The 24,668-nt window shown below is 36.3% G+C and overlaps 2 protein-coding genes across 3 annotated transcripts; one reads left to right on the top strand and one right to left on the bottom strand.

Moving 5' to 3' along the window:
* The first annotated feature begins 1,711 nt into the window (after positions 1-1,711).
* On the top strand, positions 1,712-9,139 carry cdkn1d (cyclin-dependent kinase inhibitor 1D). 2 transcript variants are annotated; one of them, XM_026224153.1, is made up of 3 exons: positions 1,712-1,834; positions 3,549-3,991; positions 4,137-9,139. In XM_026224153.1, the coding sequence occupies exons 2-3, from the start codon at positions 3,553-3,555 to the stop codon at positions 4,193-4,195; spliced, it is 498 nt and encodes a 165-aa protein (XP_026079938.1). In that variant the 5' UTR covers positions 1,712-1,834; positions 3,549-3,552; the 3' UTR covers positions 4,196-9,139. The 2 variants fall into 2 exon arrangements, with proteins under 2 accessions (XP_026079938.1, XP_026079929.1); XM_026224144.1 differs by lacking the exon at positions 1,712-1,834 and adding an exon at positions 1,843-2,128.
* On the bottom strand, positions 8,793-22,976 carry slc37a3 (solute carrier family 37 member 3). The gene is made up of 15 exons (XM_026224131.1): positions 22,786-22,976; positions 22,510-22,644; positions 18,681-18,801; positions 18,394-18,486; positions 16,827-16,910; positions 15,728-15,873; positions 15,461-15,557; positions 15,177-15,261; positions 13,392-13,582; positions 13,160-13,301; positions 10,556-10,657; positions 10,380-10,427; positions 10,125-10,276; positions 9,838-9,903; positions 8,793-9,654 (listed from the first exon to the last, which is right to left on the bottom strand). Exons 2-15 carry the CDS (start codon positions 22,563-22,565, stop codon positions 9,562-9,564), a joined length of 1,476 nt encoding a protein of 491 aa, XP_026079916.1. The 5' UTR covers positions 22,566-22,644; positions 22,786-22,976; the 3' UTR covers positions 8,793-9,561.
* Between the last annotated feature and the right edge of the window lie 1,692 nt (positions 22,977-24,668).

The raw sequence follows: 24,668 nt of genomic DNA, 5'->3' as shown, positions 1-24,668 counted from the left end.
CTAAAACCACTAAACAAGGCAGGGAAACCAGGCAAGGCAAACCAGCTTACACTATTTGTTTATGTCCCTTTAAGAGGAAGAGCATCACTAAATTAGCCAGAACGCAAAACCTCTCATTTACATTTTTAAAGGGTGAAATAAAGCTTTATATTCCGAGCCAAATCTTTAATGATTGATAATAAACAATGAGTGTTTAACAAAGTGCTCAGGGTCGTATAGATTGCACCTCCACCACAAGTACCTTTCTCTTTTCTAATGACAGTGATGCTATGTAAGATATAGAGAAAATGACAACATCACATATCTTCATTTGGTCACTTCAATACGTGTCATACAAATAATATCTAAACGGTGTGTGCCTTAAGAACAATCGTACAGTTCACCCAACAATGACCTTTTTGCCAACATTTATTTTTATTATTTTTACATTATTTAACTGAGGCGCTATCAGGTGACTGGCCTTAAGCAAAATGTTAGGCTTCACATGATTTATTTGGGGGGTTGTGGGTTGGGTTACTGCTGGGATTTGAGCAAATGAACTGCCTTAGAGATGAGAATTCAAGCAGTTTTGCTGTTACCTGAGCAAAAAACGTGTAGGATAATAGGAGAAATTAAACATTTCAAATGAACAATTGATTTGCAGAACAATTCACTGTTCAAACACAGCACACTTAGGACATCTGCTGGCCACACATGCTATGGGGAGACTTAAATCAGCAACAATCACACAGTTACTCATCCAGAGTAAGGAAAAGGGCTGGCGAAATCACTTTGGAGTTAGTTACTCTACGATGTAGCCAACTCATAGTTAGTTACATAGGAGAGTAACTTACTGTTGGCTTCCATGAATGCAGTGTTTACACATGTCAAGTAAAAATACATATTCCAAATTTATTCGGGTAGGCCTACCCTATGTGTTCTTTTTGTTTTTAATTTTATCCATCAGTGGGGTGAACCTAATTTTACTCATAGCCTAGGCTATACAGTATATTGAATGAATATCTTGATACATTATCATACAGATACAGGATAATTTTTGATAAATCAGAGATGACCCACTTTTCCTGAAAAAAAAAATGTTTGTCTGGAGTGCATGATCTCAAAGTGTTTATTACTATTTACTAGTCAACATTTGAAGTGGATAAAAACCTGTCATCAAAGTTGTCCTTAAAACTGAATGCATTCTTGTCCTAGGAAAACTTTGCAATTTTTCAACATCAATTCTGTTTTTTTCAACATAAATGCCTGATGCAATCATGCAGTTCTGACTTTTCCTCACAGAATTGTAAGATAAAAAATTGCAATTGTAAGAACTTCTCCCTTTCTTTTTTTTCAGTGGCGGAAACAGGATTCCATACTAAAAAACAATAACCGACTAGGGAAAAATAGGAATAAAAAGCTGTCGAATTTGTGATCTAGTAAAATAAACATTCCAGGTTTACAACTTAAAATGCACCACGCCTGTTCTGTGTCTTTTTATTCTTGTTTTCAGAAGAAAAGCGTTAAAATCGGCTAAAAAGGCTTCGTTTTCCCATCAGTCCTTCGTCGTCTTCTTCTTCTTCTTTTAGGATTTAATGGCGGTTTGCAAACCAATTTAAAAGGTGAATTCCCGCCACGAACTGACTTTATCATCTTACACTGGATAAAATCAAATCCATCCCGCGTGTGGCTCCTCCCCGTCACGTTGCACATCAACGTGACTGGAGTTCTTGGGCGCGCGCCCGAGCTGATCTTGGCAAGAGCAAAACACTGAATGTGTGTCACGCGCGGGGGTTCCGGGGGATTTGACCTACTTTCCAAAGAGACCTCGCTGCGGCGTTAAGACGTGGAAAAGGTACTCTAATTTTATGCGTATTGCGATTTTAGCATCAGTGAGAGGCAAAAATACATTGTTATTGTACATTTTGACAATTAAAATTTTGAGCGGAGTACTTTCGCGAGTCACGTGACAAGGGGCAGTCCTGCCATCAAAACAAACAACGTTACTGCATATGAGTTTATTATTACTTCGCTGCGCTTGTTGTGTTTGTAGCTCAGGTCGTTTTACTTCTGTTATTGATTAGAAAGTGCATTAGTAACGTTAGTGGATTTAATCTCCCTCATCTAGAGCTCTGCTTTCACTCGACTGGTGAGTTTAATATTTGTCGGTTGTTTTTGACATAACGTTAGACAATTTCTGCATGACTATATTCTTCACTCCAAATGTACTAGGGTTCTATCTATCTATCTATCTATCTATCTATCTATCTATCTATCTATCTATCTATCTATCTATCTATCTATCTATCAGTCTGTGTCTGTCAATATTAGAGAGGTGAGGGGCATGTTTTCTGTTTTATAAAGGTAATTGGCAGTGAATAACAGCACGCGGTGTCAGTCATTGCTCGTGTTTTCTGTTCTCTCGTGCGCGTGTAGTATTGTGCAACAGTAATTTGATAGGCGTGCTGCGCCTACTTTCTCGACGTAAACAAGCTTCACTCGATTTCTCTCTTCAATGGTAACGATGTGATCGTACAAAATAAATGTGACGTTAATATATTTTTTTCCATGTCTAATATGTGACCCTGGACCACAAAAACAGTAATAATGTTAATTATTATTATTTTTTAAATTACATTTGTACATCATCTGAAAGCGGAATAAATAAACTTTCCATTGGTTTCCTAACAAACCATGCATCAAAAATCTAAAATTTGAGGGTGCAAAAAATATTGAGAGAATCACCTTTGAAGTTGTCCAGATTAAGTCCTTAGCAATGCATGTTATATATAATGTTGACCCATATGATGCATTGTTGGCTATTGCTGCAAATATACCCGTTTTACTTAAAACTTGTGGTCCGGGGACACGTTTTTATTTGTTAAAATTACATTAAAAGTGCATACAGCTTTTAATTTAATTTCTGAAATGATATTTTTGGGGATACTGAACTAAAGAAATCTTGATCACGACAGGAAACACCAATAAAAGGATTCTTTAAAAAGAGTAGACGATGTGGCATAATCTTAGTATTTGTTTTTTTCGATTTTAAGATGGGTAATTTAATTTGACCCAATCAAAGTCATCAAATAAATTATGCAACTTTTGTGTTGTGGGGAAAAAATAAAGTTTACACTCAATAAAGTTTTGTATTTGAGAACAATAAAGGTCATGTACATTGATGGAAAAAAAGCCTTAGTAAAAGTATTCTTTAGAAAAAGGAATCAAGTAGTTTCGGCAAAATGTAATTTTTTTGGACCAAAATATATATATATATATTTTTATGCAGCAGTTTTTAAGAAAAAAAAAACTTGATTTGTTTGTTAATTTATACTATTTTTAATAGTTGAGGTTCAATTAACACTAACAACACAATACCTTAAATTTAAATTTTAGTATCGTCAGTTTTATTCAGGATGGTGCATCTTTTTTGCATCCACAAATCACACACTTGGCATTTTTTCATCAATACAGAGAATATATTTCTAAGAATCTTAATTAATCCTGACTCGTATACACAGTGACCCCTAATACCAATACTTTTGGGGTATTTCTATTCTTTGTCGCAGGAACATGTCCATGTCACAAGTTACGTGTTATTTTGGGCTGCTGGAAGGGCAGGAGGAGGACATTAAACCTCAAGCAGCAGTGGTCCGGCGGAACCTGTTTGGCCCAGTGGACCACCAGCAGTTACAGCAGGACTTTCAGAGGCTATTCTGCATGAACATGGAAATCGCCAAACAGCGCTGGAACTTTGACTTTCAGATGGACCAACCAGTCCCCGGTCGCATTGAGTGGGAGGAGCTGCGGTGCCAGGATGTGCCAGTGTTCTACCATAGCTGTGTGTTCAGGCCCGGGATGGCAAAGCAAACGGTGGAGGCTTGTTCATCTCCAGCTATGGCCACAGAGAAATATCTGGAGCTGCGGACCAGAGGAGCTCTGAGGGGAACCAAACCAGAGAAGAAAATGGCTGCATTGCTAGGGGTCAAACGCAGACAAGCGAGCATCACAGGTGAGACAGAAGATATACAGTTCTTTGGGTCACGCCGTTACGGCCGGACTAATGTGATCAGGACTTTGTTAAATAATATTAGTTACGGGCATTATGAGATATTTTTATATTGCAATTCTAAGATGTTTCTCTCTCTTTCTTTCAGACTTTTTCAGAGTGACAAAACGAAGATTTCCCGATCGTAAAGCTTCATCAGGACAGTAAACGGACATTGGACCTTGTTTTGTATAAATGTACATACACTATCAGCACGTAGCTATTCTAACTGACCAGCAAATGCTAAATAGGATGTATATACTGTACATACGCACACACAGATACATATTATATACACACGTTTGTATATTTTTTTACTAAACGCAGTACCTATTAAAGGAACCTATTTTGTTGTCACAACATGGAGTCACGAGATTTAAGTAAATGTTAAAAAGTCAAATATTCTGGTTTTATAGTGCGTATGAATCATTCAAATCAATTAATTCCAGTAAATGAAAGAGAATTCACTCTTACAAAATCAACTAATACAATTTAAATTCATGACTTAATGAAATGTTTTATTGTTCCATGTTGTTCCATTAAAAAAAACTGTTAGGGATGCACTATATAATAATAATAGTGTGTTTCTTATGTGTTTGTTGTGCACACAAACAATTACTGTGAACGTTTACAGAAATGCACTATAAAAAGACTGTTTGGTCATAAACTTTAAACTTCTCAGATTCACAATTCAAAATGTATTGATCCTCTTAAAGGGTTAGTTACCCCAAAAATGAAAATTAGCTTGTGTTTTACTCGCACTCGAATCATCCCAGTCGCAGTTATATTAAAAAGTTATCCTGGCTATTCCAAGCAGTATTGTTGTAGTCAGCGCGTGTTGCAGTTGCAGTTGAATAGTCCACATGTCGTCAAATAAATCTCGCGCATTCGTAACTAAACGTGCCGCAGATGGCTTCGGGGGATGAATAAAGGCCCCCTGTATTCGCATCTATGTGTTTTTCTAAGAAAATATCCACATTTCAACATATTTCAATTCAGTAATAAACACTTTTCTCTCACTTCTGTAATCTGTCGTTCACAGATCTGTTCTGGCGGATGACACAGGCCGTAATATGCTCTTTGCGCATGCCTCTGAGATATGCTGGTCTCGTAAGTTTGTTTATATGAGAAAAAGAGGCAAAGTTTCCTTACTTTATAAAAGTAAAACCAGTCTCCTCTTGGCTTATATCAAAATCCTCCAACATATTTCTTTACAAATCCTCATTTCTAAATCATAACCGGCATTTTGTTTTGTTTTCTCTCCGATTTCGTCACTAATCACGCAACGCTGCCCATTACGTTTAAAATATGGATATTTTTTCTTACAAAAACACATGGATTCGGTACAGGGGGGGCTTTATTCATCCAAAAGAGCCATCTGCGGCACGTTTAGTTATGAGCTTTATTTGACAAAATGTGGACTGTTCAACGGCGACTGCAACACCCGCTGACTACAACGATATAGCCTGGAATAGCCAGGATAATTTTTTATATAACTCCGACTGGATTTGTCTGAAAGAAGAAAGTCATATACAGCTAGGGTGCTTCGAGGGTGAGTAAAACACAAGTTTTGGGGTGAACTAACCCTTTAACTGGCATCAGTGCACACAATCTATAAGCTAACAGTGTCATACCATTATTCTGTTCCGCTTTTTATTTATTTTCCTGTTTTATATATATTACAATAAAGGGAGACGCTTTAGTCTGGGGACCAATTCTCACAAATAACTAGTTGCATGCATATCACTAGCATATTGTATTGCATGCACATTAGTACTTATAAAGCACAAATGAATGCCTTATTCTGTATTACTATATTTTAGGTGAGTTAATCCTACCGCATATCTAAACCTAACAACTACCTTAATAACTATTAATAAGCAGCAAAATTTGGTCCCCAAACTAAAATGTGACCCAAAAAGAGATGTTTTTCATGAAGCATATTAAAATGGTTTGAATTTACTCTATTATTCTAGAGTTAATAGGAGGCATATGCTTTGATATCTTTGAAGTTTGTAACAAGATTTTTAATCATCTTTGTAAAGGATATTGTAAGGATTCGTCTTACACGTCTGGGGGAAAATGTTATAGGTTGACAAGCTACTTTTGTATGTATGTTAAGTTTGAATCTTACTTTTAGTATTAGCATATGAATTGCAAGGACATTTCAACCAATCATTTGTACAATTTTTTTTTTTATACTGTATTTTGCTTTGTGCATGTGAGATATAATGTATGATTATGTGGTGAATTAGCCATACATTTTGTTTTCTTGATATTAAAGAGACAGCTGACGCAATTAACCAAAGTAATTGCTCCACAATAAATAGGATGCTTAAAAGAAACTGTATGTACATTTTAAAAAATTTTTTATTAAGTCACTAAACCAAAACCACATGCCGTTAAACTGCAGAATTTGCTTCGAATGTCAGTTTCAGCTTCTTTAGGATATACAGTATATGAGAGAGATGTTTTTTCTTGCATTCATCGCAAAGACGCATGCTAGAGAGTTGATTCAGTGACTTCCTCTTAAAGTTGTAATCTTTACAAAATGTATTCATAGAAATAAATTAGTGCTCTACCTCATCAAATGAGAAGGACCTTCATTTTTTACAAACAAATGTATAAAAAAACAAATATGCAAAATGTAGCATTTGTTTTGATCATGAATGCACTTATTAAGATGAGAAGAACAGAAGAATAGCAAGGATGTATCTTATGCTTCACAATAAGGTTTATATGATGTGTGTACTGTTCTGTTTTTAGAATATCTTTAAAAAAACAGTTGCTTACCATTCTTTTTTGGGGGAAGTGTATCAAGTATATGAGCAATTTAAAATTGTATTATGCTCTACATGTTGTCATAATCATGACATTACCCTACAGCTTCTGTTGCAGATTTGTCAACCGTATTCAATTTTTTTGCATGATATCTTGTGAGTTAGTAGCTATGTGCAGTCCTATATCATTGAATGTTAAAACGTAAATACTAGCTGACTTCATATTTTGAATTATGTACGTGTTTGCAGTATGCAAAAATCACCCATAAAATATTTGTTCAAAGTCATTTATTTGGAAGTATGTCTTCATTTGATTGTAGTATAGAGCATATATGTCAGAAAATAAATTTAACACGGTACCAACATGCTTTAAAAATAAAACAACCTGAAAGCTATTTTGACAAGTGATATATTTTAAGAAGTTTATGCAAAACATGCAATGTGCTTTCATTAAGGCTGTACATATTTCCTTACATATAATCACTTCACATTCAGTCTAATTACCTAAACACAACAGAACTATCTTTGATTGTTCACACCTGCACCTCAGATGACCCATCTTTGAGTCCATAGCATTTTGTCTATACTGTCCTAGGGAGCATTCTAGTTGCAGTTATAATAAAAATTACCCTGGCTATTCCAAGCTATATCGTTGTAGTCAGCGGGTGTTGCAGTTGCAGTTGAATAGTCCACATGTCGTCAAATAAATCTTCGGGGGATGAGTAAAGGCCCCCTGTAGCACATCTGTGTTTTTGTAAGGAAATATCAATATTTCAACATATTCCAAATCAGTACCTGATTTTTATTTTACTGGAGCACAACAATCCAACTACAAAGACTGTAATCTCTCTCTCAACAGGTCAATGATTTAATTCTTAAAATATCTAAACATTTCAGCTTTGGAATTGGAACTAGTTTCCTATCAATTATATCTTTTTTTGAAGATAGCTGGCTCCTCTTCTTCAAAAAGTAACAGGGAAACAAGGATATTTAATTTAGGATGCACATGCATGTTAAAGCTATGCTTTTTATCCCAATTTTCCTTTTACTTTTGTAAATTTGATAAAAAATAGCCCATAATTACAAGATTCTTTATAACACCCTTAAGGTCCTATACAAGAATTTCAAAGCATGGGTCTTTATGGAGGATTTCATTTTTATAACATTAGTTACGACAGACCAACAGTGAAAAGTATTTCTAAAGCATTTATTAATCTTAGTTAATCTCAGTATTTAATGTTAGTAAATGCACTGTGAACTAAAATCAACACGTTTTGATAGACATCAAAGCTTTACAGCATAATCACTCATCTTTAGTGTGACATGATCCTTGAGATATTATTCTAAAATGGCTCAAGAAATATTTCTTAGTGTTGTCAATGTTGAAAACAGCTTATTTTTATTGTGCAGACTGATACATTTTTTAGGAATCTTGGATGTTTAGGATTCAGTCATTAAGTTCATAAATGGACTGGTTGTATAATGACAGCTTAGATTGCTCCTTGCTTTGCTTCTTCTCAGAAAAAGAAATGTTGCCACAATCAAAGCAAGCAGAACAACATGCATATTAACCTTAAGAATTATTACTTAAAAAAAATAAAAAAATACTAATTCCAATGTGTTTGTTGTTCCCGTTTAATGTTATGAAGAAAAGCAATTAAGATTGTAAATGAAAGTAGTTCATTTTCCCTCAATTATTGTGAACATACAAAGAGTTCATTTGCAAAAACAGATAACCCTTCATTTTCACAAATCATGTTTTTATTGTGTTAGTTAGCTGTATTTATTTTTAGGGATTATTAATCAAAACAACCAAACTGCAGTTTGATTGATATTGATTGGAAGACGAGAAAACTTTTAAAAACGTAGTTCTCTGTTTTTGCTAATGAACTCTTTACATATATCGTTACATAGGTAACCGTAGTGGTTGAGAATAAGTCGACGCATGGATGGTTGGGTGATAGACTCTAAGCTGTTCAATAAAGACATGTTATTCACCTGTATTTATTATGACTATATACAAATGTAGGAACAATACAACACATGTACAACATTCAAACAATAACTGTACAGGTTCCAATAGTTTAAATACAAACGTACATTTGCTTAATTGTAGTGTTATATTTAAATATACCATTATACACTTAGTGTGAATTAAAAAAAAGTTGCACATCGAAATTACCACCCCAAAAACCTACATGACGCTATGAATCAAGGTCCTCTGTTCAAGTAATCATTCAATACACCATTTAATCAAGCTACAATCAGCCCAAATTAAGCTCAAGAGGGTCCTGCCCTCTACCAATAATTAAAAACTGGAATTTAAAAACTCCAAAAAAAAAGGTCCTGATGGCAATATACAGAAATAAAACTAAGAAACGTATTTTAAGCAACATTCCAAGATGGCGTTCATAAATGGGATAATTTAATTAAAACAAAGTGGATTTCCATATCCAACCTTTAGAAATGAGCACACTGCCATTTGCCGACCCTTTTGTTCAGACAGTGGTTGCTAGTGTAATGAGATATAGAAGTCATCACATGGCCAAGAGTCAGATCATTAGTGAAATCAGGCTTTCATATTAACAGAAGAAAAACCACATATTCTCTGCCTGCCTGAACAACGCCTTGATATGAAGTAGCCAGACTAAATAAAACTAAATTCTAAAACAGAAGGTTGAATTCCCAAATAGGATGTCTGTCTTTTAAAAACGGCCAGTTTTTCTATCCAGATTCAGGCAAAGTGCGTTCATCTCAGAGCTGATGCGTTCGAGCTTGACTGTCCCGGCACAAAGAGCGGATTTCACAGTAAAGGAGTGGAATGATGAAGAGTATACTGCACCCTGTCTGTGGACGAGAGGAAGACAGATGTTAAAGTGTTTAGCTCAGCTTTCAGAACACTCACTAGACTTAGAGTAGATGCTACATTTAAAGGTGAAGAGCAATTTTGTTCACAGAATAACTTTTGTCCACTGAAAAAAATGTCTAATGTTTGGCTGCATTTGTGCTGTTGCATCACAATGAACCTACCATTATTATGAAGAAATAGAAGACACACATCCATCCTAATTTGCTCTCGATAAGCGATACCAGATACTACAAAACAGAGACATTTTCAAATTAGTATTCACACATGAAATAACAATAATACGTCATTAAAAAAAACATACACAATGAACATGATTTGCATACAACTTCCGGAGTACATAATTAATAGTAGAGTGAAGTAAGGAGTTTTATTCCTTCTGCATTTGACGAAAACTGGGCAATGACATCAGTGATTAATATGATTTTGTATTAATTATTAAAAGCATTACCTGTCCCCCCGCAGCTCCAATGCTTCCTGTGCCGTCCACTATTCCTGTGACAGTGGCCAAAGCCTCCTGACTATTCTGCAGTGCTTCCTGTCGACCCAAATCTGCAGAGATCGCTGAACTGATCATGTTCGATGGGCCTCCGATAAGGAAACCTGAAACAAATTATACAAATATTTAAATGATAGTGGTTTCCTAAACTAGAATAATTATTAAATTGATATATATATCATTTAAATCATATTAATAATGTGTTACCTGTTGTTGCTAGAAGAGCTCCATTTACCAGCTGGTTGTTTGGAGAGTCTGAGGAAAAGTATATATATTTTTTAAAAATCAAAACAGAAATTTATGCTGCTGTCATTTCTCAAATTATGATATAAAAAATAAGTCTGATTTTCTAGACAACATGATTTAGTAAACTGTAAACTCACGGCTGTATCCCACTAACGCTCCCATGGCCAGCAGCAGACTGATCGCTAACACAGGAGCTCGCTTTCCCAAAAGATCTGAGATCAAGCCTTGCACGGTTCCTCCTGGAAGAGATTGCATTCTGCACATGAGCTAATCTTTATACTTTGATTGCAAACTACCTAAGGCAGAAATGTAGTCTCTAAAGGTCTCCGATGGCAAAAATATTTTTTTTTAACTGGCAACAATTGAAGCTTCCCAAATATTTGCAGGCAGTGTTTTAGAGAAGCATATAAATGTGAGATGATTTGGATGAAGAAACAAAAATGAGAAAAAGTAACTTCTCTTATGCAAAACACTGGACCACTGGCAGTAAGTGGGTGCAGCTGCAAAGTTTTCTGAAAGGGTCAGACTGGAGAGCTGTTTCGTACCATCAAAACGGCTTAAAAACTCCCGAACCAAATTAAATTCCGCTCTTTGAGAGTGTTAAAGGGTTACTCCAACCCAAAACGAAAATTTTGTCTTTAATCACCTACCCCCATGTCGTTCCAAACCCATAAAAGCTTTGTTTGTCTTCAGAATACAATTTAAGATATGACGTTTTCTAGATGTATTTACACTTTGATTTGAATTAAAACAGCGCATCCGTGCAGCGCGGCTGACACAGAAGAGCGTACGCTGCCTGTGTTCAGCAGATATTCTCTAAAATGGTGCTACGGTGATGCGGAGAGACACAGGTGAGGCGAACTGTTGAATAAAGTTTTTTTTGTTGTTTTCTTCATGTACAAAAAGTATTTTCATTGCTTCAAAATTCAGATTGAACCACTGATGGCAGATGGACTATTTTGACGATGCTTTTCAGGAACTTGACAGTGTAATTTACTTAGCAGTCAACCAGACAGTCACAAGCCTCCCAGTTTTCATCCAAAATATCTTAGGCCCTGTCCACATGAATGTGGTTATTTTTGAAGACTGCTGCTTTTTCTATGCTGTTTGGCCGTTCATCCACACGCAAACGCATCGCCAAGTTACTGAAACCGAACATTTTTGAAAACGCCAGCCAGGGTGAGGCTTTTCAAAAACTCAGGTTGCAGTGATATGCAGGAGTTTTTGGCTTCTGATGTCAGAGTCGGCGCTGTTATCTCCGCCTACTGGAAACTTTTTCAGGCTTCTGATTGGCCAACATGGCTTTACAGTTGAGATTATATCGCCACCTGTCGGTTTGGCATGCTCTTGACAGTGCTTCATAGCGTGCGTTTGCATTTTCATGTGGACAGAGATTGTTTTACAAACGGAAGAAGGAAAAACTGTTTATAAAAATACCTGTGTACGTGTGCACATTGCCTTAAATTGTGTTCCGAAGACAAAAAAAGCTTTTACAGGTTTGGAACGAGATGGAGGTAAGTGATTGATAACAAAATCTTCATTTTGGGGTGGAGTATTAGTTAATATCAGTTAACAAGGCAAAATGTCTGTTTTAGGAAAGAGGTATTAGGTAAATGCCTTTTATCAACTTCTAAATACTGCAGTGTATTTGACTTTTTTTTTTATTTTAAAGAGTTTAATCAATTGAAGGGTTCGATCCAGGTATCCAATCTGTTTTGTAGGGTTTAAGAATGCATTTTTGTTTTCCAACAAAATCTCACATAAGCTGATAGACTTTATATATGTGTAAGAGTATATATATACAGTGGGGATCGAAAGTTTGAGCACCCCTTGCAGAATCTGTGAAAATATGAGTAATTTTCAAAAAATAAGAGAGATCATACTAAATGCATGTTATTTTTTATTTAGTACTGTCCTGAGTAAGATATTGTGCATAAAAGATATTAACATTTATTCCACAAGACAAAAGAATTGCTGAAATTATTAAAATAACCCCACTCAAAAGTTTGAAAAAAACATTTAAAACATGCTGGAAAACTGAAGAATCTGCAGGACCTTAAAGATTTTTCTGAAGAAACCCGCTCAGTTTAACTTTTCAGAACAAACAAGGGACTCATGCACAACCCTCACAAAACAGAAAGACAGTCGAGGATCATCAGGTAACAGAACACAGTACTAAGAACCAAGGGTTCCCAAACTTTTGAGTGGGGTTATTTTTCAGCAATTTTTTTGTCTTGTGGACTAAATGTTAATATCTTTTATGTACAATATCTTACTCAGGACAGTACTAAATAAAAAATAACATGCATTTAGTATGATCTCTCTTATTTTTTGAAAAATACTCATTTTCACAGATTCTGCAAGGGGTGCCCAAACTTTCGATCCCCACTGTGTATATATATATATATATATATATATATATATATATATATATATATATATATATATATATATATATATATAATTTTGTGTAGATATAGGTTGAATATTTCTTTTATATGTTGCGTTTATACATGACTAATGTTTTGTCGTCTGTATGTTTCAATTTAAATTGTCTAATTATCGTCATGATGTGGATTTGTTGTTACATCTTTACCATCACTGACAGGAAATCAAAATCCCTTTGTTAATAACCATTGTCAACAGTAATTGTGTTGTTGATCTTTTGGTTGTTTCTTTTAGAGTGAACTGAGTAAAAACATAATTGGCAATGTCTGGTTAGAACCAAGCTGGGTACTGACCAACAATGCCTCCCACATCATACCACACAGAGAGCCGGTCGGCCTGAACCTCCTTCCAGCCAAAGTTTTGGCTGAGATAAAATGGCAGCCAGAAGAAGAAAGAGTAGTTGACCAGCTTCAGACATGCATAAGCCAGAGAATACTGTGGGAGACAGACAATAAATGAATCTCAAATCTAGTAGACAGCAGTGGTCTAGTATGCAAGTAAGCAAGCGTTTAAATGGACACTGACGGGAATGACTCCTGGCAGGCAGAAGGCCTGGAGAAAGCCGATGGCTTTGGGCTGTGGTTCAGGCTCCTCATCCCGCTGCTGTATGGAGTATTCATCACATAACTCATCTTCATCATCACTTATCAGAGGACGCTGACTGTCTGTGTCTCTTGTCACTGGTCTCAGACCTGTCTCAGAGTAGTCACTTAGTCCTTAAAAAAAATAAAAAAATAAATAAAAAAGATAGACCAAGAGATGAAAACAATCTTGTGCACTTAATGTATACACTATGGTAGCACTTTATTTTACAGTCCTGTTACTCATGTACATACTACAGTATGCTCTTATTTTGTTTTTACCTTTTTACCAGTACTTTCTTAGGTAGGTACACCGTAAGTACATGTGGTGTAAGATAAAGTGCAACCTAAACTATTAATACACTACGCTATACATATATATATATATATATATATATTAGGGGTGTAACGGTACGTGTATTCGCACCGGACCGTTTCGGTACAGGGCTTTCGGTACGGTACACGTGTGTACCGAATGACCGAATGCAAGATTTTGTATGCCGAACATAAGTACATTTGTGTGTTTCCAAATGAACATATTAAGTGGCGGAAGTCTCCACGTTCAGCGCAAATCCCGCCCTGCAGCTGATTCTAAGGCCGGCGACACACTGGATGCGTGGCGTGTCCGTTTTTAAGTCGGCTCCCATGTTAACAGGTTAGAGCTTGCACACTGCCTGCGTGAGACGCGCGTCTTCATGCTACAAATAGAACCGACGCCTATTTTTCACGCAACACGAAAGCGTGTTGTAAAGCGTTTCCAGGCAAAATAGAATAGGAAAATATGTTTATATGTCATTTTGTACACAAATACATATTAATTCATGACACTTTGATGTTTGAAAGTCTATAGGTTGACATATATTCAGATATAAATGTAATTTAAAAAATAAATTAATAATTATCGATTTTCAAATATTGCACCTGTCAAACAGAGTCTATTTTGCCGTCAATACTGTTGACAGGTGCAATATGTCAGTGTGTCACCAGCCTAATGTTTTCAAAAGGCATCACGCGAGTGTGTACATCACTACAACTAGGAAAAAGACAATTGTAATTCAAAGGTTAAACAGACCTTTGCTCTTAATTCCGATCAGGCCAACGCAATAACGAAATCTGAGCAGGTCTAAAAACTGAAACGGTTCATGCTGCACTTTACACTTTGGAAAAGTTATTTATTTTTTTAAAAAATATGAGCAGGTCTACAAGCTGGGATTGGTAATGCTGCACTGTAATCATAGTTATTTATTTATATTTTTAATTATATTTTATTATATGATATTGGTTTGAGAGAGTATTGGAGTATTGAGAGTATTTCTTATTCTTTTTTTTATTTTATATATAAATTAAATTATTAAAAAGTATAAAAAAAAAAAAAGTGTAAACAAATTGTTATAAAAATATTTATAGTAATAAACAACCTGCAGTTGAATGTTTGCATTTCTTTCCCTTACTGTACCGAAAATGAACCGAACCGTTACTTTAAAACCGAGGTACGTACCGAACCGTGATTTTTGCGTACCGTTACACCCCTAATATATATACACACACACACACATTTATTTATATGTAAGGAACTATGAATCATTGCAGACTACTGTATATACTACTCCATGATAGTGAACAGCAGAGAAAGAACCCAAAACCAGCTATTTTGTCTCTGTACTTTTGTTTATGCCGTTGTTTAAGAAAAACTACTGCACCAACAAAAACTGTACAAAGATGAACTCACCAATTTCTTTTGGGGATGTAAGCAGGCCAAAAAACACCACCACACCACCTGCAAACTGCACCACTGATGTCACCAGAAAAGCATACTGAAACACACACACACAAACACTCATCAACATTGTTTGTATAAAGAGCTGGCAATCCCCTCCCCTAAGAAAAACAGTTTTGCATATATTATATTGTATTACATGGTCATATTCATTACATTATTCAGCATGTTTATTAAGATGGTTTTCACACAGCACCACTGAATGATGTGTTTCAGTAAGAATGATGTCCTCTCACCTCATAGCCGTACTTCAGGACACTGGAGGCAAGAAACGCACCCAGAATGTTCCCCACAGACGCACATGCACTCCAAAGTCCAAAAACAAACCCTCGCCTGGCAGACAGAAGATATATGCGGGAATCAGAAAGAAAGGAAGAACAGAGAGGAGGCTAATTTGTGCAGGCACAAAAGAAATACACAGCACAGTGTCATAACAGCACATTTAGCACCTGATTAAACTGGATCAAGGATATTAGTGAAAAAAAAATAATAGTGACACGTACCCAGACTTTCCAAACCAGTTACCCATGATGGCCACAACACAAGGCCATACAGTAGACTGGAGCAGTCCATTTAACACCCACAAGATGCAGTAAAAGTACACATTATAAAAGTGAAGCCACTCTGTCAAAGTGCCAAACACAAATTCCTAAAGAGAAGAGAAGGTGAATGTTAATAAATAAAAACATGAGTTCACAGGTAATTTTATTATTTTTATTCTACAATTTGTTTCTGAGTAGTAATGGCATGGCAGTGCCTTTTAAGGCACTGATGATGTGGCACCTCAAAGGGCATTGTTAGCACCATCACCCAATCAATATTGTGCAACATTGGCTGTTCACTTTTTCAAAAGCCTTAGGGCCAGAAGAGTTTGCGTTCATCAAATTGCTGGTATAAAAAAAGCCTGTCTTAAAGCAGGCAGTAATTTGTGCTGCTCTTGGTAGATTGAACTGTTCATAATGGAAATGATCTAGCTGCGTCTGTGTTCTTTAATGTGTTCACATTGTTAGTCAATCACAAGCAGAATTTTCTTCTCCCATCAGTGGAATTGCACTCTTAAGCTACAGTAATTGGCCCTGTTTAGTAAATCTGACCCTTGGCTCCTTAAGTATTTTACCATAGACAGTTTTCATTGTAGTTGTAAACCATGAAACAAACTAATCAGCTGTGAGGTGAAAAACTATTTTACTGACTTTGATTTGAAGCAAAACATTTTTTTGAAAATCAGACAAAAAAAAAAAGACAGTGGAGAAATAGTTCTTTTGCAATTTGATTTTTTTCGATTGGTGAGGATTTAGTATCATGGGTAATGTAGTTTTGCCAGGAATCAAGACGATTATTTAAAAAATGCGTTTAAATAAAACAAATTATACATAAAATAATGTGAACTAATGGCTTCAACAAAAACATTTACCACTGATTTACAACGATTGTCCTTATCATTTACAAGTTATCGTTACACACTAACCAACTGTTGCACTGTTCACATTTACTCTGTATGGGTTTCAGTCAATCTTCACACCTGGAGGGTCTACTAACGAAGAAAAACTTAAGAAAAACATGACTCAGAGCTCTAGTTACATATTTCAGCAGAATACCAACCGTGATAGCAGATCCACATAAACCGAAGGACAGGACATAGCGAAGGTTGAACCGATCGCCAATTACTCCACTGATATACAAACCCTGAAAGAAACAGACCCCAAACAGATCACAAAACAGACTACAGTTTTGACACACACACACACACAAAAACACAAAAAATACCTGTGTGTGTGTGTGTGTGTGTGTGTGTATATATATATATATATATATATATATATATATATGGTAATGGCCAAAAATATTGGCACCCTTGGTAAATATGATCAAAGGAGGCTATAAAAGAATTAATCTGCATTGTTAATCCTTTTGATCTTTTATTTAAAAAACATAATAAAAAAAAAATCACAAAAATCTAAAGTAACATTGGATATTAAGAATTTAAAATGGGGGGAAATATCATTATGAAATGAATGTTTTTCTCAAATACACGTTGGACACAATTATTGGCACCCCTAGAAATTATTTTGAGTAAAATATTTCTGAAGTATATTCCCATTCATATTCACAATTTTGAGCACTCCAGGGGTATTATGAACAAGAAAATATCCAGCCATGGCTTCCTGTTTCACAGGAATATAAATAGGAGGGAAAATAAAGCCCTGATTCTCTTAATTATCCATCACAATGAGAAAAACCAAAGAATATATATTTCTGATGTGCAGCAAAAGATAACTGAGATTCACAAATAAGTGAAGTGGCTTAAAGAAAAGAGTTAGAGCAGTGAAAATTAGCATTTCCACCATCAGGGCAATAATTAAGAATTTCCTATCCCCTGTAAAGACCTTGTCTCAGAGGAGCACCAGGACAAGACCACAGGAAACAGATGATTCTTCTGCACAATCTGACTTTGCTGCAGCCTGGAATTGAACTACTGGTTTCGTCTGGTCAGAGGAGAACTGGTCCCCCAACTGAGCCTGGTTTCTCCCAAGGTTTTTTTCTCCATTCTGTCACCGATGGAGTTTCGGTTCCTTGCCGCTGTCGCCTCTTGCTTATTTAGTTGGGGTCACTTCATCTACAGCGATATCGTTGAAATAAATGCACATCATTGGAGGAACACACAGACCTCCACGTGCTAGCCAAAGGTATACATTCTGCTGTTAGGTAAAGGGATGAGATCCTCAGAGCCACTCGCAGACATTATGTTGGTGCAGTGTGCCCTGGGTTCCTCCTGGTGCAAGACTGGCCAGACTGTGTAGGCAGTTTGAGAAACACGGTTGGCATTAATGTAACTGACTGGCCCTCATGTTCCTGAGCCCTGAATCCAGTTGAAAACCTTTGTGATGTGGGACCACAATCTGCTCAGGAGCTCAGGATGCCCTTATCCAGGTCGGGATAGCAGAAGGCACAGATGTTGTCAGAAGTGCAGATAGGCACGTGGGGGCCACAAACAATACGGACTTACATGAAAATTTGAAAATATTTGTGTCAATATCACACACCCCTACAGTAACAGTCAAATTGATGGTTCATATGGTAGTGCAGCAGCAGCAGTGTTGATAACAGACCACCACTGTTCACCCACAACCCCCAAAGCCTGCTACACCTATTCCTGTTTTTAACTTACCACAGCATAAGAGAAGAGAAAGATGGAGTCCAGGGCACCCAGGAACAGCGTGGCCTCTTCCACATCAGCAAACAGTTGGTTTTCCTCCCATGTCTAAAAATAGAAAAAAAAAAAAAAAAGTGTATAGCAACATTACTTCGATTATATTTTAAACTGAAAGGTCTATATTGCACTTAGCTAAAGTGCTTTGTACAACTCCACTGTTGGTTGTGAGAATATTAGTTTAAAAAAGAAAATAATTATTTAAAAAATCTAAATTTAGACAGTAATGTGTATTCTATCCTTACCTCCCCAGGAGACAAAGTTGAAGTGCTGCCGTTCTGCTGGAATGCTGACGGTGTCCACTGTGCCGAGATGCTCACCTTCACATTACTGAAAGTCTTACGTGACGAGTGAAGCAGGACATAGCTGGAGAGAGAGTAGATGTTATTAATTACACCAAGTCAATCCATTTAAACTATAAAACCACATGGTACCAACAGACAACAAAGCAGACAATTCTAACAACTTGGCACATGTATTTTAAACCACATTTTCTTTTCAAAACATAATGAATACTCTTACACGCTGCCTTGTAAATGTGTCTTATTCCCTATTGCAACCTTATGCTAAAATGCTAAAATAGTACTTTTCTCCACATTTTTACCCCACATACATTTTTTACACACCACAATCCATAATGACAAAGTCAAAATGTGTGATAACTTTGCAAATTTACTGAAAATAAAAAGCTGAAACGATTACACTGGTAAACTATTCCAACCAAATCTTGTGGCTGTCTTTGCAATGTTTAATTGCGAAAAGCAAAAATCAAATCATCAGTTCAAAATGAACCACCTGCAGAGCTCACAGACGGGTTTTGGGAAGACTAAAAACTTTTATTTTTTCTTCTGATGATGCTATATTATAACCAGAGCTTTTATTAAATTAATTACATAATGTGACAATTAATTCATCAAATAATTTTAATAATCTAAATATAAAACTACAATTGCCAGTAGGTGGCAGCAAATCAAATGAGGGAGTCATTCATTCAATCGATTCATTCAAAGGGCTGATTCATTCACAAGTTACTCCCTTTAAGAATGGCTCACTGAATCAATGACTCACTCGATTTGTTTAAAAATGTGGATTCATTAATGAAACATCACTCTGCGTTGATCAGAAATGCACAACAATTTTCCTAGGGCTTTATTTTCTTTGGCGAAATTACTGACAATGTGTCTAAAATGTAATTATTCACACCTTTACCTTATATTTGATTTTTAAGTAAAATATATATTTTTTTCTACCAGCCAATGTTGACTCAATATTTGTTATAGTAACACATGTGACTTTTACAAGCATCTGATCTGACTGACAAAACCAAGCACTGGTATTTCAGTGCTGCTGTTAATTTTATGGTTATTTTAGGAAATAGTTTGCTCAGTATATTCAGTTCAACAGCATTAAGTTAAGGAGGGTACATTTTATCAGTTGACAATTTGAACAAGCATTTTATGTGTCATTGCTCCGTCCAAGCAAAAAAATGCATGCCTATAAATGAGCTCTGTAGCATATTTAATTTTACAGGTCAGGTAATGTGTAGCTATGACACATTTCATGGGCTTCACATTTTAAAATCAGTCAGGGCTATAGAAATGCATCTTAATATTTACAACTAAATCTACGGATTATGAATATGGAACGATCCGACACTCCCTACATCTAGTTTTGAGCATTCTTTAGGGCAGTGGTTTTAAACTTTTTTTGTCAGCCGAACCCCTCAATAATTTAAAGCTGCAGTAGGTAACTTTTGTAAAAATATATATTTTACATATTTGTTAAACCTGTCATTATGTCCTGACAGTAGAATATGAGACAGATAATCTGTGAAAAAAATGAAGCTCCTCTGGCTCCTCCCAGTGGTCCTATTGCCATTTGCAGAAATACATCGCTCCCGGTAGGAAACAACCAATCAGAGCTGCGGTCCGTAACTTTGTTTGTGTTCAAAATGTAGAAAAATGTATATAATAAGCGAGTACACCATTAATCCATTTTCCAAACCGTGTTTTTAGCTTGTCCTGAATCACTAGGGTGCACCTATAATAAGTGTTTATATTCGGACTATTTTAGATTGCTTCGGGGTAGGGGTGCTCCGATCACGATCGGCCGATCGTTAATGCGCATCTCGTCAGTAAAGCCGGTTTTCTAATCAGCGGTTAATTCCATCAGGTGCGTGATTTCACATAGAGCAGCTGTTACTACACAGAGCCGTTGTTAACTGAGAAGAAGCGCCAATAAACGCTGAAAATTAACGTGATTTGCGCATCTTCTCTATTAACAACGGCTCTGTGTAGTAACAGCTGCTCTATGTGAAATCACGCACCTGATGGAATTAACCGCTGATTAGAAAACCGGCTTTACTGACGAGATGCGCATAACGATCGGCCGATCGTGATCGGAACACCCCTACTTCGGGGGTACCACGGCGGAGTAACCCAGTACCTTTGTGATTCTTCATAGACATAAACAGAGAGAAGTAGATCCGGCTACGATGTTCTTCCGCAAGACGCAGGCAGTTCTGTTTATTAACCGCTAGAGCATCAAAAGTTACCTACCGCAGCTTTAATGGCACATTTGCACTTTAAAAACATTTTTTTTAATCATTTTTAAAAGTAAAATGTTTAAGTAGTATTTACACACACATATACATATATATATATATATACATATACATAGTAGTATTTACACACACACATACATATATATACATATACATATACATATACATATATATATATATATATATATATATATATTTATTATTATTTTTTTATTTATTTATTTATTTTTTTAAATACAGAGTTTCCAAAAATATAAATATTTTTTATACTTTTAAGATTTTACATCACGGTATGAACGATATGAAAACACGGACTAGTGTCCGTGACGTCACCAATAGTTTTCTGAAGAGCATTTCTGAAGCTCAAAGTGGGCGGAGCGTGCCGTCGTCACCTTGGCAGTCAAAATGGGAAAAGAGCTAGTGGCTGAAACCACACCCACCAGGGTTCGCGAACCCCACTTTGGGGAACCCTGGTTTAGGGGCAGTGTTGACAAACAAGTTTTGGACCCTTCTAGCGACACATTTTCAAAAAAGCGACTAGCGACAAATCTCGTGACTTTTTCTGGTGTTATTGGAGACTTTTGGCGACTCAAGTGAAAGCGTTTATCGTTCTTACTCTTCTCAACGAGCAGCGAGTGCTGCCGTGGGCCCCACCCCTGTTCAGAAGCGCTCACTGGCAGCCCAGTCCTCACACAGCAGTCCCTTCCAGCTGCCGTCAGAGCAGATGTTCACCTCTCCGCATCCAGACTGCACATGAATTGCGCATGTGGGAAGCCAAGGCTGATGTAAACGTAAATTGTTCTTTGTCTAACGGACAAACCTTAGTCATTTTACATCCAAATGTAGCAGAATTCATTTTATAGTTAATACTATAGTGTTTTTGAAAGTACTTGAATTAATTTGTTGTGGTAATTCTATAGTTTCAGTGGTAATATAACAACTATAGTAATATAAACAAATTACTTAACCGAAAACTACTATCTGACAACAGAAACAGTAAAATATATGAATGAAAACAGTTTTATTGAGAATTTGACTGCATTACAGTATTAGCACAGAGAGGCAAACAAATGCAAGAGGCAACGACGTCCCGAATATGCTAATCGAAATATGACGTCATCTAGCGATCTTTTAGCGACTAGTTTGGCAACCCTGTTTAGGGGGTCAAATCGCACCCTGGTTATAACCAATTATAACCTTCTACGTTTCAACAAGTCAGCTGTTAAAATGACACCAAAAACTTTGTGCTACATGTAATCTAAGATCAAATATGGCAAACAAGACAAAGTTCAATATTCTTATTATGCAATAACGTATAATAAAACACTGGCTGACCATAAACCATGAATGTAAAACATGTGACTAATTTTTTCAACACCCAGGGAACTAAAAAAAACACTCTTGGCCAACACAGGGGCCACAATAATAAAGAAAAGCTAACGTTAGATATGCTCAGTAACAGCCAGAAACTGATGCTGAGAATGGAGGGCGACAGGAACAGGACAGCATACCTGAAGAACGTGAGGAGGAAGGCTAGCAGGTGATGATAGGTATAGGGGGGCCACATTATGTGGCTCTGGATCAAGAGGGAGAGGAAGTGAAGGATCTGAAGTCTTCGGGACACTCTACTGCACCATCTACAAACACTACACATCCAATCATTGTAATATCTGTCCATCGACAAATGAATCAGCGTTCTTACTGTGGCACATTAACACTCGTCTGCAAATTAATATACATATTTACAGTAGTTTAGAGATTCGTTAATAGGAAGCATCAATACTTACCATTTAAATCAACTGCTATGATTTGATCGATTCAATTTAAGTGTGCTTTGATCTCTGACTGGAAAATATCGCCATTATTTTCCGATACTGGATGCAACGTAAACACGCGCTAAAGCGTAAACACGGACGTCACCCGGATGTTAAACGTTTCAAAATAAAAGTAACTTTATTTCTGAATTAAACGCAAAATAAAAGCAGAGCTGTTCTCAATGTCTTTTTGTAAAGATACCAACCTCCGCCGAAGAGAGGTTGATCTTGAATTACTGTGCCTTTCCCCCTCCTTTTTTATTGGTCTCTTACAGTTGTATAACAACATTAAGTCCGCCTGATCCACGCAGCAAACATATTTTGTTTGTTATCAAAAAATATCTACTCTAGCCCTAAAACCGTATTCTGGACAAATGTGGGCAAAATAATTTTGATTTATTTTTAATAAATACTTCCCTTGATCTGAGCGGTAAAAGACTTGGTTACTTTTCCTAAGTTTGCCTCCTGAACACACACACACATTTTTTTGATTCAATTCTACAATGTTAAGTGGGTGAAAAAAAAACTCCTTAATTTTGTATTTGGGTCAAAAATGGGCACCCATAGAAATGAATGGGAAAAACTGTAATTTAGAGCATTCTTCTTGTTTTTTTTTTTGTAAAAATAAATGAATAGATCCAATACAATGCATATCTAACATACACTCAAATGAAGGGCTGATCCTGTACAACATTTTCATCATGGCAAAAACTCTCACACACACAAACAATGCATTCAGTGAGCCTGTGACAGAGCTGGGCTAATGTCTGATCATGTTTTTTGGTATGATCCAATCATCCACCTGGCTCATCACCCTCTCTCTCTCTCTCATACACACACACACACACACACACACACACACACACACACACACACACACACAATGCATTCAATGCATTCAATGAGCCTATGACAGAGCTGGGCTATTTTTATTTTTTTTTTTCAAATAAAAACTGAATTGAATGAGCCAATGTCTGACCATGTTTTTTGGTATGATCCAATCAACCACCTGGCACCTGACACCTTCAGAGTCAGATCAAACTGCTACTGCAAGGTTTGTTGTTACTTCCAAACAAAACGTTTATGTAGCATATGCTACCTAAACCTGCAGTGGCAGTTATTTTCTCAGTTCACTGCAAGCAGCACAATGAGAAGGAGGTTTAGTGCAGCAGAAACCCTGGATATTCTCCTGGAATTCAGTGGGGAAGAAGGAGACCAGGCAAACTGTGGTTTGGAGTCAGCAGAGGATCAAGGATCTGAACAGTGATACAGTGGTTCATAGTTCAGCCTATATATGCAGCCATTAAGTACTATAGCCATCTAGTGGCTATTGATATTATTGTTTTTTGTTAATTTAATACCAAAATGAGACACCAGGTGACAGCAAAGTCACTTCATCTTTAGGTTTAAGCTCTAAGAACTTATTGAAATGATATTTTAATGTAGTTAAAAAATTTAAAAACATAAAAATAAGCATAATTTACATAGAAAATATGGTACTTTTGAGGTAAATAAATTCAAAAATAAAATAATTTTTTTTAAAAAAAGCACCATAAATGGATAGACAAAACTTTATCGGAGACAGTAATATAACATTTATAATAAATAAAAAATAGGATCACACCTGAGTCCTCTGTGCCCACATTTGTCCACAATTACAGGATTAAGGGCTATAAAGTGAATACGGTTTGAGGGCTAGAGGGACTTGGCTGTTGTTATTGATTCTGTTTGGAAGTCTACCGGAAGTTAAGTTAGGTCCACAGAAGCGCTCATGTACTGTCTATGCTCATGAGCAGTAACGTTTGTTTATGTTGTTGCCGTTGAAACCGTCAGTAACACCAATAATTAGCTCTGAT

The sequence above is a fragment of the Carassius auratus genome, chromosome 4, assembly GCF_003368295.1.
Source record: "Carassius auratus strain Wakin chromosome 4, ASM336829v1, whole genome shotgun sequence".
NCBI classification, from domain to species: domain Eukaryota; kingdom Metazoa; phylum Chordata; class Actinopteri; order Cypriniformes; family Cyprinidae; genus Carassius; species Carassius auratus.
This window is presented reverse-complemented; position numbering and strand designations above follow the sequence as displayed.

Excerpts from the sequence above, each read along its gene's own strand:
- cdkn1d (XM_026224153.1), top strand. The coding sequence starts at position 3,553 with ATGTCCATGTCACAAGTTACGTGTTATTTTGGGCTGCTGGAAGGGCAG. Across the intron at positions 3,992-4,136 it reads CAGACAAGCGAGCATCACAG|ACTTTTTCAGAGTGACAAAA; the intron begins GTGAGACAGAAG and ends TCTTTCTTTCAG.
- slc37a3 (XM_026224131.1), bottom strand. The coding sequence starts at position 22,565 with ATGTGGCCCCCCTATACCTATCATCACCTGCTAGCCTTCCTCCTCACG. Across the intron at positions 18,802-22,509 it reads TTCCTCCTCACGTTCTTCAG|CTATGTCCTGCTTCACTCGT; the intron begins GTATGCTGTCCT and ends CTCTCTCTCCAG. Across the intron at positions 10,277-10,379 it reads AGCTCTTCTAGCAACAACAG|GTTTCCTTATCGGAGGCCCA; the intron begins GTAACACATTAT and ends AATTTGTTTCAG.